Genomic DNA, 15251 nt, shown 5'->3' with positions numbered 1-15251 from the left:
AATTACCGATAAAGTAACATAATGTCCACGCCAAAAGGATCCGCGTCTACGATTATATAAACCGGTAGATTCATCTTTTCAGATAGAATATTAACCAACATTCTGGTATTTAAATCTGGATAGCCCTTTCCTGTCACTAGAATACATTTTAAGATACGAGAGCAGTCTTCTTCAAGTAATTTTTGAAAAATCGCGTCTTTCTCAATAACTAACACAAAGTTGGCTTTCACGCAAATTGAAGTTACATTTAAAGTAATCTGTGGGATCTGCACACCACCTACTATCGCACAATCGATAACTCGATTATCGAGTAGGGTGATGGTCATATTTCCTGCCACTAATCCCTTAGGCGTTGCTAACAATCCTGAAAAGATTTTTGGTTATCGATCTCTCTTCATTTTCTTTTGTATTTATTATTAAATTGTTTAATATAAAAAATTTTTTAATTTATATATTAGTAAATCTTTATGCGAGGTTTTTCACTTAAATTTTTAATTAAATAATAAACGCATACACAATTTCACAAACTTACTCAAATCCCATGGGGCGCATTCTAATAAATTAGCAACACTATTTACTGCACAATCGATAGATCTTTGATGAGGCATCAAACTTTTGGTTATTTCATTCTTCAAATCATAGTAAAACGATCGTTTCGTTTTGGTTGTGTTTGTTAACAACAAACGATGAGCCTCGGATATTATCATCATCATTAGAATAAACTTATTTCTGCTGCTTTTCATCGCAAAATCGACCATCATCTTTTGTGAATTTTGAAAATTATTTTCTTTTCTCTGTTCTCTGTTTTCTGCGTTCTGTTTATCGATAAAGTCAAACAAACAATCATTCGACAATATATTAGATTGAAGATTGGATTGGCATATTGCACCAACGTTTTTTTTTCGTAAACTGGATTCTGTAGCAGTATTTCGGTTGCTGCAGAACGATATACACGGTGGTTGTCCAGCAGATATCTGCTTTATTATTTTTAATGTAACAGCTTCGATGCGCGCGATTAAATCCATTCTGCAAGTTGCATGTAAGAAATGTCAGATATGATGTGTTTCAAGTTTATATGTATGTGAATTTAAGTTTATATATTTGCAAGTATATATAATATAAAATATACATATAATAATAGCAGCTAGAAAAAAGATGATTCACCTGAATTCTTTATTGTCGACTATCGGTATATCAATACGTATTTCTTCGAGACTCATATATTTTTTGGTAGTTGATATAATTGTTTGCCTCTGAAATATTTCACTTGCGTTTTGCATTTCATCTAAATAAAAAAAACACTCTTTAAATAAATTAAACAAATTGAGTAACGAAATTATATTTTATATAGTTTAGAATAAGTCATCCAACTCTTTTGTACAGGATTGCTCTATAGAAAAATAAATAATAGAAAATGCAAAAGAGATAAGTATATCAAATTATTATTTATCTGATATAGGAGCGTAATATCTTTTACAGATTCATTAATTCGAATTTTAGTTCTTCTTTCTGTTAACAGATGACTGTAGCTTGTACACAACAGATTTGTACAGAAATCGTTCCTATCGATACAACTAGAAAGAAAAACAGTTTTTCTTATAGGTATAGTAATAATAATAATTATAATAATAATAATAGTAATAATAATAATAATAATAATAATAATAATAAATATTATTATTAACAATTATAATTATAATAATTATTATTATTATTGCAGTCGCATTCGCTATTCAACTATTAAAAAAAAATATTTCAAAGCTGCATTTTTGCAGCTTTACAGGCTATAGTTTCACATAAATATATAAAAGATAATCGATTCTTAGCTTTTAAAGGTTACTATTTTTGTGAGTTTAAGATCATAAACGGCTTACAAAGTTTCTTTGCAGTAAAACAACAAGGTAAGAAGATACAAGAAGAAAATGAAGTGAGTTTACAAAAAGTGAATAACAAATGCCGATGATGATTATGATATTAATTAATGCAAATTAAAGCGTTCAAATATTATTATGATGTAATAAAAAATATGCGTATAAATTATATGTATATAATATTTTTACGAAAAAAAAATCATTCAGTGATTTAATTAATTTCACTAGTAAGAAATATCCATTGTCAAACAATCAATTTTTACTGATTTTGTTTGCTTTGCATAAGAAGCATTTATATAATTTGCATAAAGTCGCATAAAATGAATGGAAATATCGAAAATCTAGTGTAACGAAGCGGTATAAAAAATTGTGACACTGAAAAAAAAAATACATCATTACAGCTAGAGATGAAAGAGGAGGATTCGGATTCGCTTTTCACTCATTCGTCGTTGTACATTACGAGACCGAGTTAAAAGGTGCTATGGCAGATAAAAATCTAGTACCTATCCGAGGCTGACATTCTCACAGCAATAAACATATTAAGTCCCGATACGTGAGGTAAAGTATTGGCTGCAAGGACTCGTTCGAGCTCGTAGCCAAGTAGACATTAATTTTTCTCTCGATCACCGACATTCATATCAAAGTGGCGAATCTCGAGAGAGCCCGGACACCCCGCTGCGTATTTGTGAGCACCGACCATTGAATGGCGCGCTACTGTACGCGTTAAAGACACTTCAGGGACTTATTGTGAGTACGAAATACATCCCTTACTGCAAAACGTTCGATTGTAACGAAATTTAGCGAATCCGTCGTCATGTGGCTGGAAAGCCGCACAAGAGAACGATCGTGGCAATTAGCCATAGTTTTCGAGTTACAAGATTCACGTTTTTGAAATCTATGAGAGAAATCTTTGAAATCTATTACAATGATAATTATATTTGAAAAAATTTAATACGTGAATACACACACACTCAGTCTACACTATTATTTTAATTAAATGTCGGATGGAATATATTTAAAAAGTGTCCATATAAAAAACCGATTTAGATAAAAAGCTGCGATGAAAATGGAAATAATGAGCATTGGAAGTAGAGCCCTATCCCATATAAATTTCCCTAGTCTATGACATGCGTCGATACAAACGTTTGTGCAAATGGGGAACAATGAATACTAACGAGCGACTGTGAGATGACACATTCAAAATATTTCCAGACTTACAAATAATCTGACGAAAATAAATTGACTCTAATTTGAAAAAATTTATAATAAACTTGCAGAAATACAGTTTTGGCTAAATTAAAGAATATCGGTGTAAATTAACATCGATAAGCGTCAGCCGCATACGCGAACAAAAGTGAAATACCATCTTAAAGTTCCGGCCTCTTAGATGCTCATAACGAGAATATTCATGAAAAAAAATAATAGAAGGCGGCAAGCATGCTCGCACTCGGTTTCGCATTAAAGACACTTCAAGGTTGCGCTGTTACAAAAGGGGATAGTGTTACATTGTGCAACGAGCACAGTGGAGAAACACCCCTAAGAATGCCCTCTCGCCAGCTCTCAAATAGCCCGTATATAACCAACACGCGTCGTCGACATGTTTTTCAAATGTTAGTTGAAGATACGACGGAAAAGAGATTATGAAAAATATGATATATAATTATAATAACCATAAATCTTTGGATACAAACGTATTTCGTCAGATTAATAAGTAGAATAATGTACAAAAGATTGTCTAAGACTTTAAAAGACTCAAAAAGAGACATAGGAGTGTTTCATTGCATATGATGGGAGCATTGAAACTATCCATGCATACGATGTCAAAAATTCCTTAATTCGACTTTGATACATTGACTGGTACAAATATATGGAAAAAAAGGGAGAGGTGAAATCATAGATGGGTAAATATGGAATTCTATGAATTTCAATACTGGTAATCTTCTCGATTCTAAATGCTTTTCTCGGTTTGAATTTGGGTGAATTTGAATTAAATATTCGAGCTAAATGATTGATGTGTCAAATACCTGTCGCATGTCAACTAGTTTCTTTTTATTGAAGGTTTATTGAAGGTCAGGGATTTTCGAAATTCGATATGTCAAGCATTCGAATGTAAGATTACGTGTAAATGCTACGAATGTGCAGTGAATCGACAATGTTTGAAACTCCAGTCTATTCAGAAAATCGTAACAACTGAGGTTTTTGATCAAGACGCCGGGAGAGATCGGATCTCTTCTTTATTTGCTTCTTCATGTGTACAAGGCAGATTTTTGAAGATACCATCAAATTTGTCCAAATAGGAGGGATCGCGGCTGCGAAGCAATGGGGATTGACTAACGTACAAATTTAGAAGCAGTAGAACTCGAAGGGTGACTGTAAGTCAAATTTTTATTTCCCTTCAATATTTAACATATTTAGATTATTTGAAAATTAGTAAAAAATGTTTTAAAAGTATTTTCATATTTATTTTAATTTTACCGAGCGCGCGCAGACCAGAACAAAATCTTAAATTTTACAAATTGGAGGAAATTTTCCAATTTTCCTAACACAGATGCGAATGGTCGATTGATTCTAAGCGTACTCGAAAAGACTACTTGAATGCGCCGCGGTTTTCGAGGGATCAAACGACGTTATTGTAGCAACCGCTGTTTCACACACTATAAAGAGGGTTGATGTGCGATAAGTACTTGACTTAAATGTGAGCTTGGGAAAGTCTTTCACTTAAATGATTGTCTCCCATCGCGCGACACTATTTAAATGACCCAATCAAGAACTTTGAAATTCGACATTTGTTTTCTCTAAACTACTATTTTGAAAAGCCATGTGTGAATAAAATATTTTTGAAATTACGTTTTTCGCGGCAAGACTTTTCGAATCAATTAAAATCTTTCGAAAAGATGCGTCGATTACAAGCCAATCAGTGGATAAAAAAAATAATTTCATCCAAAGATATCACATGTCAGTTTGATGTTAATAATCACTTAACACGAGCAGTGTCGTTTCTTAAATTTAACATTTATTAATCAACCGGCTAAGTAAGATCTTTGCGCGTACTCGATGCTTTATTACATGTTAAATGTTTTCACGATCATTCTGAAAAGAAAAAGAAACGAATGTAACATCTCAAGGATGTCAAAGGATGGAAAAAAATAACAGAAGGTTATCATGAAAAGTTTACCGACTTGACAGTAATGTGTTTTGGACCGATGGAAGTTGTCCAAGCTGTGTTTATGTTTGTCACAGTCACTGGACTGTTAATTATATGTTTGTCACAGTCACTGGACTGTTAATTATAGATCAGTTGTACGAGAGAAAGTGATTCGATCATTCAACCACCAATTAATGGTATAATATATAATGCTATAAATAAAATTGCAAAAGAAGTAATTTTTAAAGATATTTTCCGAAAAATATTATGTTGATGCACATGTACCATGTATCAAAAAATGTTTACATGTACTTTATAAGATTCTTTTATCAAAAAGTAAAATAATTGGTTCATAAATTAATTATTGACTGATACCATTTACGGTGAAATGGCGATTGTTATGTCATATGTGCGCCTCATTAATTGAAATAAATTTTATTCCTCGCGAAAAAAAGAATTTAATTTACAAAGAAATCATCGATCACACGATTGACTCGCTTTCCGTTCATCTTCCGTCGTCTACGATCGAAACTTGTCTACGCGCTAATAAAGCATTTAATTATTTTGCCGCATTTGTAGTGACAAAGTAGTTAGTCAATTATAGGTCAGTTTAGAAATTATATTCATATCATTTCATATCATTTTATATAAATTATTGGAATCCGCGCTTTGCTGTACAAAAACTGTGACGTTAAATCTTGCAGTCATTATTTGCATCACATTTAAGCATGTTATCATCTTACGAGGATTATGCTTAATTCTACAGGAGTATAAAAAACATGATTAATTACATACATAAAAAAACACATATGAGCGCGCATGTGCAATCTATGCACGCATATACATTTATTACAGAATAATAAAAAGGCATTACATAATTAATTTAAAATGCATTTTTTGGACATTTTTCAATTTATGTAATTTCTTTGTGGATTATATTATAATGATTTATTCTCCCAATGCATTGTAATGCTGATAATTTGTAATTATATATAAAAAAAACAATTATGCAACGCATTAATATAAAGGTATAAAATAGGCGTAAAAGCGCACGTTTGTGCATCCCGTGCGCGAGCTAATAAAAGTTCAATGTATGTGCCACATGATGAGGCAGTTTGCAGCTGCTGGCTTTTTTCCGCGCGCAGAATTTTTCGCGATTACCAGGCGAGCAGATGCGTCCTCGAGGAATACCCGATTCGTTCGCGATCTCTTCGGCCTTGCATGCCTCTCACGAGATTATATATATATTCTTATCATTCACCGTTCGGCCAGGTTCCAATGCGCTTCTCGTCGGGTTAATGAAGATTAAAAGCAACTTGTGACTCTTCACAGTGTTCTATTTTCTTCGTATCACTATCATCTCCGCGTTCGCGAAATTATTCATCTTTCAAATTAGCACGTAAGCGCTACACGATACTGGAAATGTTATTTTCGTTAATCTTCAACTCGCGGCGTGTAATCCATGATTAGTAAGATTTCATGCAGAGTATCTGAGAAACTAAATTATTGATATATCGGAAAATCATCTCGATAAGGAAATTCGGAATTTCCAACAATTAAGAGCAACGCAAACGCCATTGAGCCGCGATCGCTCGATCTGTAAGGGCGGTGGTCTTTATCGTGACCTAAGGAGGGATTAACGATGAGGGATAAAGAGCTATCGGTGTTCGACCCTCCGGATCATTGGCACCTCGATAACGAGCGTATATTCACCGATAAACCAGCAAAGTATCCCAATTCTCGATTGTCTCTAACGACATGACGATAATGAAACAGCAATCTTTTGTCACACGTGTGGCTGCAGATCGCTTCTTTTCCACTTAAACTTAACATTCTAGAAAAAAATATAACGAGAGAGATACCTGTGTACCTATCTACCTATCTATCTATTCCTTCCTAAATTATATAAACTGAAAATATTATTGAGGTAAACGGCAAAATGTGGGGCAAAGCGAGGATGAATTTGACGGTGATGAGCTGTCGGATTGCGATCGTCGAGATTTGTTGGCTTTTCAAGAGTACGCTCCTGTTGGAGAATAGCATTGTTCATAAACATATGTTCTCGTAGGCGTGCACGAAGAAGTAAACGAGAGGAAGCGGACGACACAGAAAAACGGATGAACAACAGCGGCGGTCTGGCAGCTAGTCTGGCATCACCTGGACGAGCACGCGCCTTTTGCTTCAGCAGGAGGCTCGAGAGGAGGGGGTAGAATGTCTATCCCTATGAATATCGATGCAACGTACGTATTGTGGTCACGAGGCTGCCTGTCGAACGGCGCATCGCCATAATGCGCTCGTATAACATCGCGACTCCACGTAACGACATTAAGTTCTCGCAACAATGGATGCGTGACCTGCCCGCACTCACGGCCGTGAAAAGCGGTCCGTTCAGAACCCTTCAATTCGCAATGAAAATCCTTTTAAACGCGCAAGCCTACGCCGTTTGGATTCACTTCACAAAAGGATATTTTTCCTAGTTTCGAAATTGCGCCGCAAACAACGTCACTCTCGTATCATATCATCATCGTGACGCAAGTATAAGGATACAAATTATAAGGAATACAAGGGATAAGTATCTTTGTGTTTTCTCGAAAAAAAAACAAATTAAGCGAGAAATTCTATATTGCATTTCTCACTGTTTTTGAATAGAATACAATGTGCACGATCAAAGAAGATCATTTTATACACTTTGTAATAAAACAGAAAAATAAATCTTTATATTTATATACAGTTAGGGCCATTTTTGCTTGTTGTTAAAATCATAATTTTTCCTTTTATCTCTTTTACTCATTAAAATTCAAATAACTTAACTTTTATTTCTTAATTATATTTTAATAAACAATGAAAGCGATGATTAACATTTTTTAAAATTATTCACTCGAGATTTTGATAATCAGCCGAAAGTCTGTTGGGCTTGATTGCACAAAGCAAATATTTATTAAAATAAAATAAGAAGTATTAATATTTTCTTAATATTTCTCCTTTTAATGAGATAAATTATAAAGATGAAAATTTACCGAGAGGATTTTAAAGAGTTTTATATAAATTTACAAAGAGGCTAGTAATAATAGCAATGTTTCATTATACAAATTATCATTATATTATTAATTATACGAATAAACAATCGATTGAAGGCCATTTGGCTGACCTCGCTGATTTTTGCATCTCGATCATACTCGTGTACTCGTATATGCGTGTATACCTATGTATGTCATTGACGCTCGTAATGATCGCGCCTTAATCCCATCTTCTTCTTTGACCTTTTATTTCGTCTTCCTTTTATTTTGTCTTTCGTGCACATGCATTTAATAACAATCGCAAATTGTAGTATTGGTCGAAAAGCAATTATGGTTTTAAAATTTAAAAATTTTACTCATAAAATCAAAGAATTGATTTAAAATGCATAATTTAGTTAAAAAAATAATTAGAATTAAATATCATCATGAATTCTTTTTCTAAATCATATATTGTATTACAACAAATGAGTATTGTATTACCTAATTGTATTACAAAGTCATTTGATTTGGAAGCATGGACGAAAAATTGTTTATAAAAGTGGATATTGTCTCAAGGTGGCATAAACAGATTGCCAAGGAATATTTATACTCATAAATGTTAGTGCTGTTGTTTTGAAAGAAAAGCAAATTTATTTGAGCATTTTAAAATTTTATTTCTTTGTACTATATTTATACTTTATTTGTACTATATTTATACTTTATTTGTACGTTTTTACTATTGTGTACAATTTGTTCCTTTATAATGCACATTTATCAATATACATTTGGCTTAACCGACTCAACAATACGAATAAATGCATTCTTCTTGCAATATTACAAATAAATGTAGTTTTTATAACTAACTGTATTTATGTGTAAAAATTTAAATATTATTAATGTGTTCTTTTTCGTCATTACATTGAGGAATTAATCAAATGTATAAAATGTTTAAATTTTTATTTCTATTGTATATCGATCTTGTGTATCGAACAAAAATTGTTACAATTTTCAATTTTTGTTTCCATTATTTTCATAATGGAAACAAAAATTATTTTCGCTACGGAAGACATTCACGATTTAAGCTATTACCACAATTTCGCCAAGAGTTTTTGTCCAATATTCTTAAAAACATAGCAAAAGACTGTAAAAAAATTGAAATATATATATATTTCAGATTTTTTCATTGAATATATTAGAGTAAAATGTAAATAATAATAAATAAATGTAAAAATATGTATAAGAATTTCTTTATCTTTAAACTAAATTTCAGAGTACACATAAAGATAGAGCAGCCGCTAATCGCACAATAACACTTGTCCTGAAATCAGGTCGTTCGTGTAGCACCTCACGGTTCTATTGTGGCAATGCGAAAAAGATCTACCGATCTCGAAAAAGATGCGCAACGTGTGAAAAAGTGGAATAGGATTCACAAAGATAAACCAAATGTGAGAGAAAGAGTCACCAGAACGATCCCCTTTTCTCTTTTCAGCAAACTCGATAAATAAAACATTTTGTAGCCGGTTTTCAGAGTGCGGTCGTGCTGGCCCACCTATCCAAGAGAAGGACTGTCTATTTCGCTTTTTTAGATTGAACTTGAAATCTTCATTCAGACCGAATCTCAGTTCGGGCTTCGTAATCGAAGCCATTGACTTCTCGCAACGAGAAGGAGAAGAGCGAAAGGGAAGTCCTTTCGATAAAGAAGAGCGCAAAGATACAGAAGGAGTAGGAGAAAGAAGAAATTCTTCCAATATAGGATAAGGGACAATGAATGGGTCATCTGATGTCTAGATCTAACTCTTCGTACTAGATATAATCGCCTGGGAATCCGCGAGTTCAAAAAAAAGCAACGACACTTCTTTCAGATTTCTTTTGATTTGGAGGTGGGGATAACGGAGAAAAGGATATCGAAAGTCGCGTCGTGCGCATCGAAAGAATTTTGGACAATGTCGTTTGGTCCCCCGTGCGTGTGGCGCGGATCCCATATTAGTGATCCATCACGCGAGCAATAAAAGGCATAGTGACTTCTTCGCTTGATCGCAGCTCGATCCCACATTAATCTGTCGTGAAACGTGGAATCAGATAAGGCAAGTGCATGGCTTTTCTCTCTTTCTTTCTCCCCCCTCTTTCTTTCTCTCTCTCTCTCTCTCTCTCTCTCTTGCTCTTTATCTTTTTTTTTTACGCGCGAGTTACTGCCACGCGGGTATCCGTGAAGTCTCGTGATAAGAAACGATGGGGGTAGTATTACTGGGTCTATGAAAACGAAACGATAGCGAGCGCGACACAGAGCTTCTCTCGCCAACTCGATTTCGTAGCCCGATGACAGTCGTCGTTGCTAAAAGAGATATTTTTCAATCCGGAGAAATGTCAATTTTTTTTAAATATAATGTATATATATATATATACACACATATATAATTTTTACATATACAATATTAATTATATTACACATCTCGTAGTACTCTTATAAACAATTAAGTGTGTTCTTCTACAAGTAAAAGTGCAATTGATATGCAATCAGTTATAACAAATATGAATAAACATTGGATAACAAACCTAACCCTAACACAAATCATAATTATATAATAATTCATAATGCAAGATTTAATTGCTGTAATTGCATTTTATTGATGATAAACATGACAGCCTTGAACGACTACCTTTATGCTCCTCTTCTTCCTCTCTTTCTTTTTCTCTTCTTCATAATTTTCTTTTTAAAGTCCGTTTTGCAGCTGCGACATTTTTCTAGACACATTTGTGCACGCGCATGGTAAGTGCTGCGAGCAGAATAAGTGCATGCAAGCACAGTCTGCAAGCATTTTTATAAAGCGTAAGGATTCACCTGGTGCTATTTAATAATTGCGTTAGGAAGCCATAAATATAATATCGCGCTATTGCTTTATTATTGCGAATTCATCTTTTCAGCTGTTGTGAATTAGTTAGATTAAACATTAAACATTAAATATATATTCGAAATACTTTCATCTGCGTTGTCTATTTAAGATATATCTATATACACAAGTATATATTTTTTTCTGATAAAAGTCATTGAATAATAGTTAAAATATTATTAAATAATTTCTTGTTGAATAATCTATGAACCGCCAAATACAGTATTCTTTTTATTCTAATAGTTATATAAATGAAAAAAAATTATAATAATAGTAGATTATATTAAATGGTAATAATAGTGATTATATTTAATGAAATGAGAAAGAGAGAGAAAAAAAGAGAGAGAAACTAGAAAAGTAACAGATGCAAAACTTATTATTTCCGAAAAAGAACCTGCTACTATTGAAAGAACCTACCCCGAAGCCCACAGAGAAACTATTGCGTGAGAGGTAGAAAAATCTTTGTGTCTAAATCTCGCAAACTGCCGGAACACCCGGACAAATTATCATCCAACGTCACAACAGAGCGTGCCTTTTCTGTCTCTTCCCGACTCTTTCTCGCCATCTTCCTCTCTTCCTCTTCTCCCTAAGATAGGTCCGACTAGCGCGTTTGATTTATTGCAATCTCGACGCTCGATATCTCCGCGGGAATCTCCTTGCACGGATTCTACATGGCTCCTTTGATGAAATTCCACCTAGTGGTCACCCGTACAAAATGGTTCGTCGATTATCCGAAATCCACGGGAGCTATGATTTGGAGACCTATAATATTTCCAGAGCGCACGAAGACGCCCGTAACGACAATCTTTGATAAAACTTTCGCGTTTGCCAACGTAAAACCAGTTTTGCTTTTTTATGGGCATCGTTTGCGAACACTGGCAATTAAGAGATCGACGTTTAGTAATTACGAAATATCAACGAATTACACGAATTTCTTATGACCACACCGACCGCAATTTAGAAGTTAGATTAGACTGCTCAAGTCGAATGACTATTCGGCTTCTGAGATAGCTTTATTAAAATGCGATTTTAAGAAAAAAAAACAAATGCAAACATTCCAAAATTGATTCGAATTTCGTCGTTACTGATTGATCGGTTTTTACGTGATTTACTTGTTTCTTCTATATTTCTCTCGATCATTACACCTCGTAGATGGTTACAAATTCGTATGAAATTGGCTTGAAAACGTATCATTAATTTCAGTTACTCGCTTCTTATTAAGAAAAAATTGAATTGGTTTATCTCTCGAGAAACTGATGGTCCAAGGCAAAGTTATCATGTCACTATCAATTTTCAATCGAGCAGATGCGAGTGTCTTCTAGATCGACAGCGGCCGCAGATGGCACCAACGATTACACGTTATTTATTTTCTAAGGGGTTGCGATCGCGCGTTAACCGAAAAGACGACGGTGGTCGCCTCCCGCGGTTCAACCTGATCAGATAATCAAACATCCCTCCGACATGCGTGCAGCTTTTTGACAGCGTGTACGACATAAATATATATATATATGTGTGATGTAATATTATATCTGCAGGTAAATGATGAAATTAAATTGCTGAAAAAATACGCATTAAAAAAGAAGATATAGACCTCTCTCTATGCATTTTATGGGAAAAGTTATTGCTGTACAATGAGAATTGCTTTTACACGCCCGAAAATCTGTTTGTATAAAAATTCGAAATTGTTTATCGACAAGATTGCCTCGCCGCCTTCGAGAGATAAATATTAAAATGTCAGGTCCGCTTTGTACGGAGGGTATCTCGGCACGCGACCATCACAAACCGGTGTTGTAGCAGAAACATCGAGAGATCGCACGCGGATCCGAGGACGAGGGATGGGATGGAGATGGTGAACGCACGCCGGCCGTGACGAAGCACAATGAGAAGAAAAAGATGAGCGAGAGCAGAGGATTGAGAGGAACTAGTCGCGGCGGCCTTGGAATCCCTAACCCACATCTAATTCGCAAGCCGGTTTCGCATATCGTCGATACCCATGCGTCATTACAATTATTATAGTAATTTACGCGTAATTAAAAAATGTAATAAATAATAAATGATGAAACGCGGCGCAAATAATAAGTAGAAATAAAGATAACATAGATATTATAGTACTGGATATGTAATAAAAAGATTATCGTTACGATGTAAATAAATTATATGTGCCTTAATTCGTAAAAGAAATTTTTGCGATATGTATATATACGTTTCATCGTATTCAATTGCATATTGCGATTCGCTTGTAACACGACGATAGCGATTAAATCTGCGAGATTTATTATCGAATTGTGGTTACTGTTCTTTGGGATTTTTTTAGATCGCCAGCAAACTGTTTGACAAGATAAACAGCACGATTTACCTGTCGATAAACTTTAAAATATCCTCTCACTCAGATTATACAACAAAGAATTTAGAGCTTGCTCCGAAACATGGATTGCTTCATATGGAAGCTTCATGGAATAAAAATCGATCGCGAATGAGCGCGATTACATTACATTCTCTAGAGCTCTAAACATCAATGAATGCCACCTTTTTCTCTTCGTTTCTTCCGATCGATCGACCCGGATTACACGGAGACATTACGTGAATTCATTATAAGAACGATACCGCGGAAAGGGGGAAGAGGTATCGGGAGATTGCGCGTCCGCGCATCGAGGACGCGATACGACGCGATACCATCACCTAGCCTGTTGGTGAACGCGTCCGCCGTCGTTAGAAACAATTTGCTAGACGGTAGCTCGTCACGTCGAGGCGATGCGATAGCTCGATGGCGCGCTTTGGCTCGTGCCGGTAATGAGCCCGCATCGAGCGGTCCTCCACCGACGTGTCTCAAATACACAAAACGACGTTTATGCTCGCGCGCGCGCGCGGACTCGCCGGGTATGCAAACGGCTGGGACAGACAACGCAAATAGACTACCACACTGGGCCTAGCCTGCTCGGTACCGGTGACACCTGCTCACGGTGTCACCGGCACCATCGCCGCGACGGATATAAAAATATGAGAACCGTAAAACCGAGGCGCGAGACAGTCTCGAAGAGAGAAAAGGAAGGAGGGGAAAGATGCGGAACGGGTCAGACGAGAAGCTTTCCCGCCGCGACGAGCTTCCACTTGGCGATGACGACCACGCGCGCGCTTCGCTCGTCAAATGATTCGCCCTTACGACTCTCGCGGTTCGCCGCAATGTTCTCTCGCGCTTCGCGCCGTGAATGATGCGCGCCTCAAGATAAATCTTGAGGAGCGCCCTGCACCTTCGCTTATTCGCGAAAGAGATGTTACAAGGAAGATTTCATCTCTTCTCATCACTATTAAATGTTGAATTCATCTTTATGGAAAAAGCAACAAATGCGTACGAGGATCTGCGATTAGAGAAAATATTAGTAGAGCTTTGATGATTTCGTGTCACTTTGACGCGTGAGATGAACGTCGTCGTTAATTTGCAAAAAAATGCGCTTTAAATTAAAAGAACGTGAAACGGGAAACGAAAGAAGCGTAATGAAGCAACGTCCTATTTGATCGTAAAAAAGCTTCGAAAAAAAAGTCGGGGGTCACAAAGGCCGTACAAAGAGCTCGCGGCACCATTTTGCGGTTTTTTTCATTTTGGCACGCGCGCGACATACCTCGGGTAAGTGGATATCCCATAAAGCGCTTTATTGGGCGAAATTGAATATCAGCGCTAAATACGCTAAAAGGGACGTGCCTGCTTTCTCGTTTATATATTTTCCCGCGCGTCTTTTAACAAAGAACCAACAACTTGATAGGATTCTCAAATTAAACACGCGATAATCTACATACACGTACATTATTTTTGTAGTTACGTATATACAATTACTACATCTCTATATAGTTGTTATAGAATTTATATATTACAAGATAAAATTAAATATATATAACTTGAACATTAAATAAAAACTGTGAGGAAATATTATGTGATAACCTTGGACAATTTCAACTGCAAGATTAAATTAAAATTAAAGTGATGATATAATAAAATATGCAATTATTCAAATTTTTAAAATCTAACTTAAAAAATCGAATAATTGAGTCGACTAAAACTTTGGCAGATGTTGACGCGAGAAAATCGCATTATAAGCAAAGGACAGCTATTTACTTGTGCTTATAATGTACGGACAGGTGCTGCAGAGATAAAGTATTCGTCATTGCATCTGCTGTATCTAGCATTCGAGAAAGTAGCGGATTTTCATGGTACTTTTACCATTTACATTCATACGTGATAATTATTTCACACAAAATGGACGCTGCAAAATATATAACAATGTAATAACATAATATCTAGCACGACATTATAATCGTTCTGTTGACTATTATTTAGCAAAGTCGTTAAAGTCTTCCT

The 15251-nt window shown here is 35.3% G+C and overlaps 1 protein-coding gene across 5 annotated transcripts in view; it reads right to left on the bottom strand.

Moving 5' to 3' along the window:
- Mei-w68 (meiotic W68) overlaps positions 1-15251 on the bottom strand; it is a 39995-nt gene that overhangs the window by 1327 nt on the left and 23417 nt on the right. For 3 of the 5 annotated variants that reach the window (XM_083101520.1, XM_083101521.1, XM_083101525.1), the window contains exons 3-5: positions 1165-1285; positions 533-1026; positions 7-364 (exon numbers count right to left, since the gene is read on the bottom strand). In XM_083101520.1, the coding sequence (XP_082957646.1) occupies positions 7-364; positions 533-1026; positions 1165-1285 (973 nt within the window). Of the gene's footprint in view, positions 1-6; positions 365-532; positions 1027-1164; positions 1286-1477; positions 1575-15251 lie in introns of all 5 variants that reach the window. The other 2 variants (XM_083101523.1, XM_083101524.1) reach the window with 2 other exon arrangements.

Source organism: Camponotus vicinus, unplaced genomic scaffold, assembly GCF_025532165.1.
Source record: "Camponotus vicinus isolate PSW18456_S1 unplaced genomic scaffold, iyCamVici1.0 SCAF_6, whole genome shotgun sequence".
NCBI classification, from domain to species: Eukaryota; Metazoa; Arthropoda; class Insecta; order Hymenoptera; family Formicidae; genus Camponotus; species Camponotus vicinus.
This window is presented reverse-complemented; position numbering and strand designations above follow the sequence as displayed.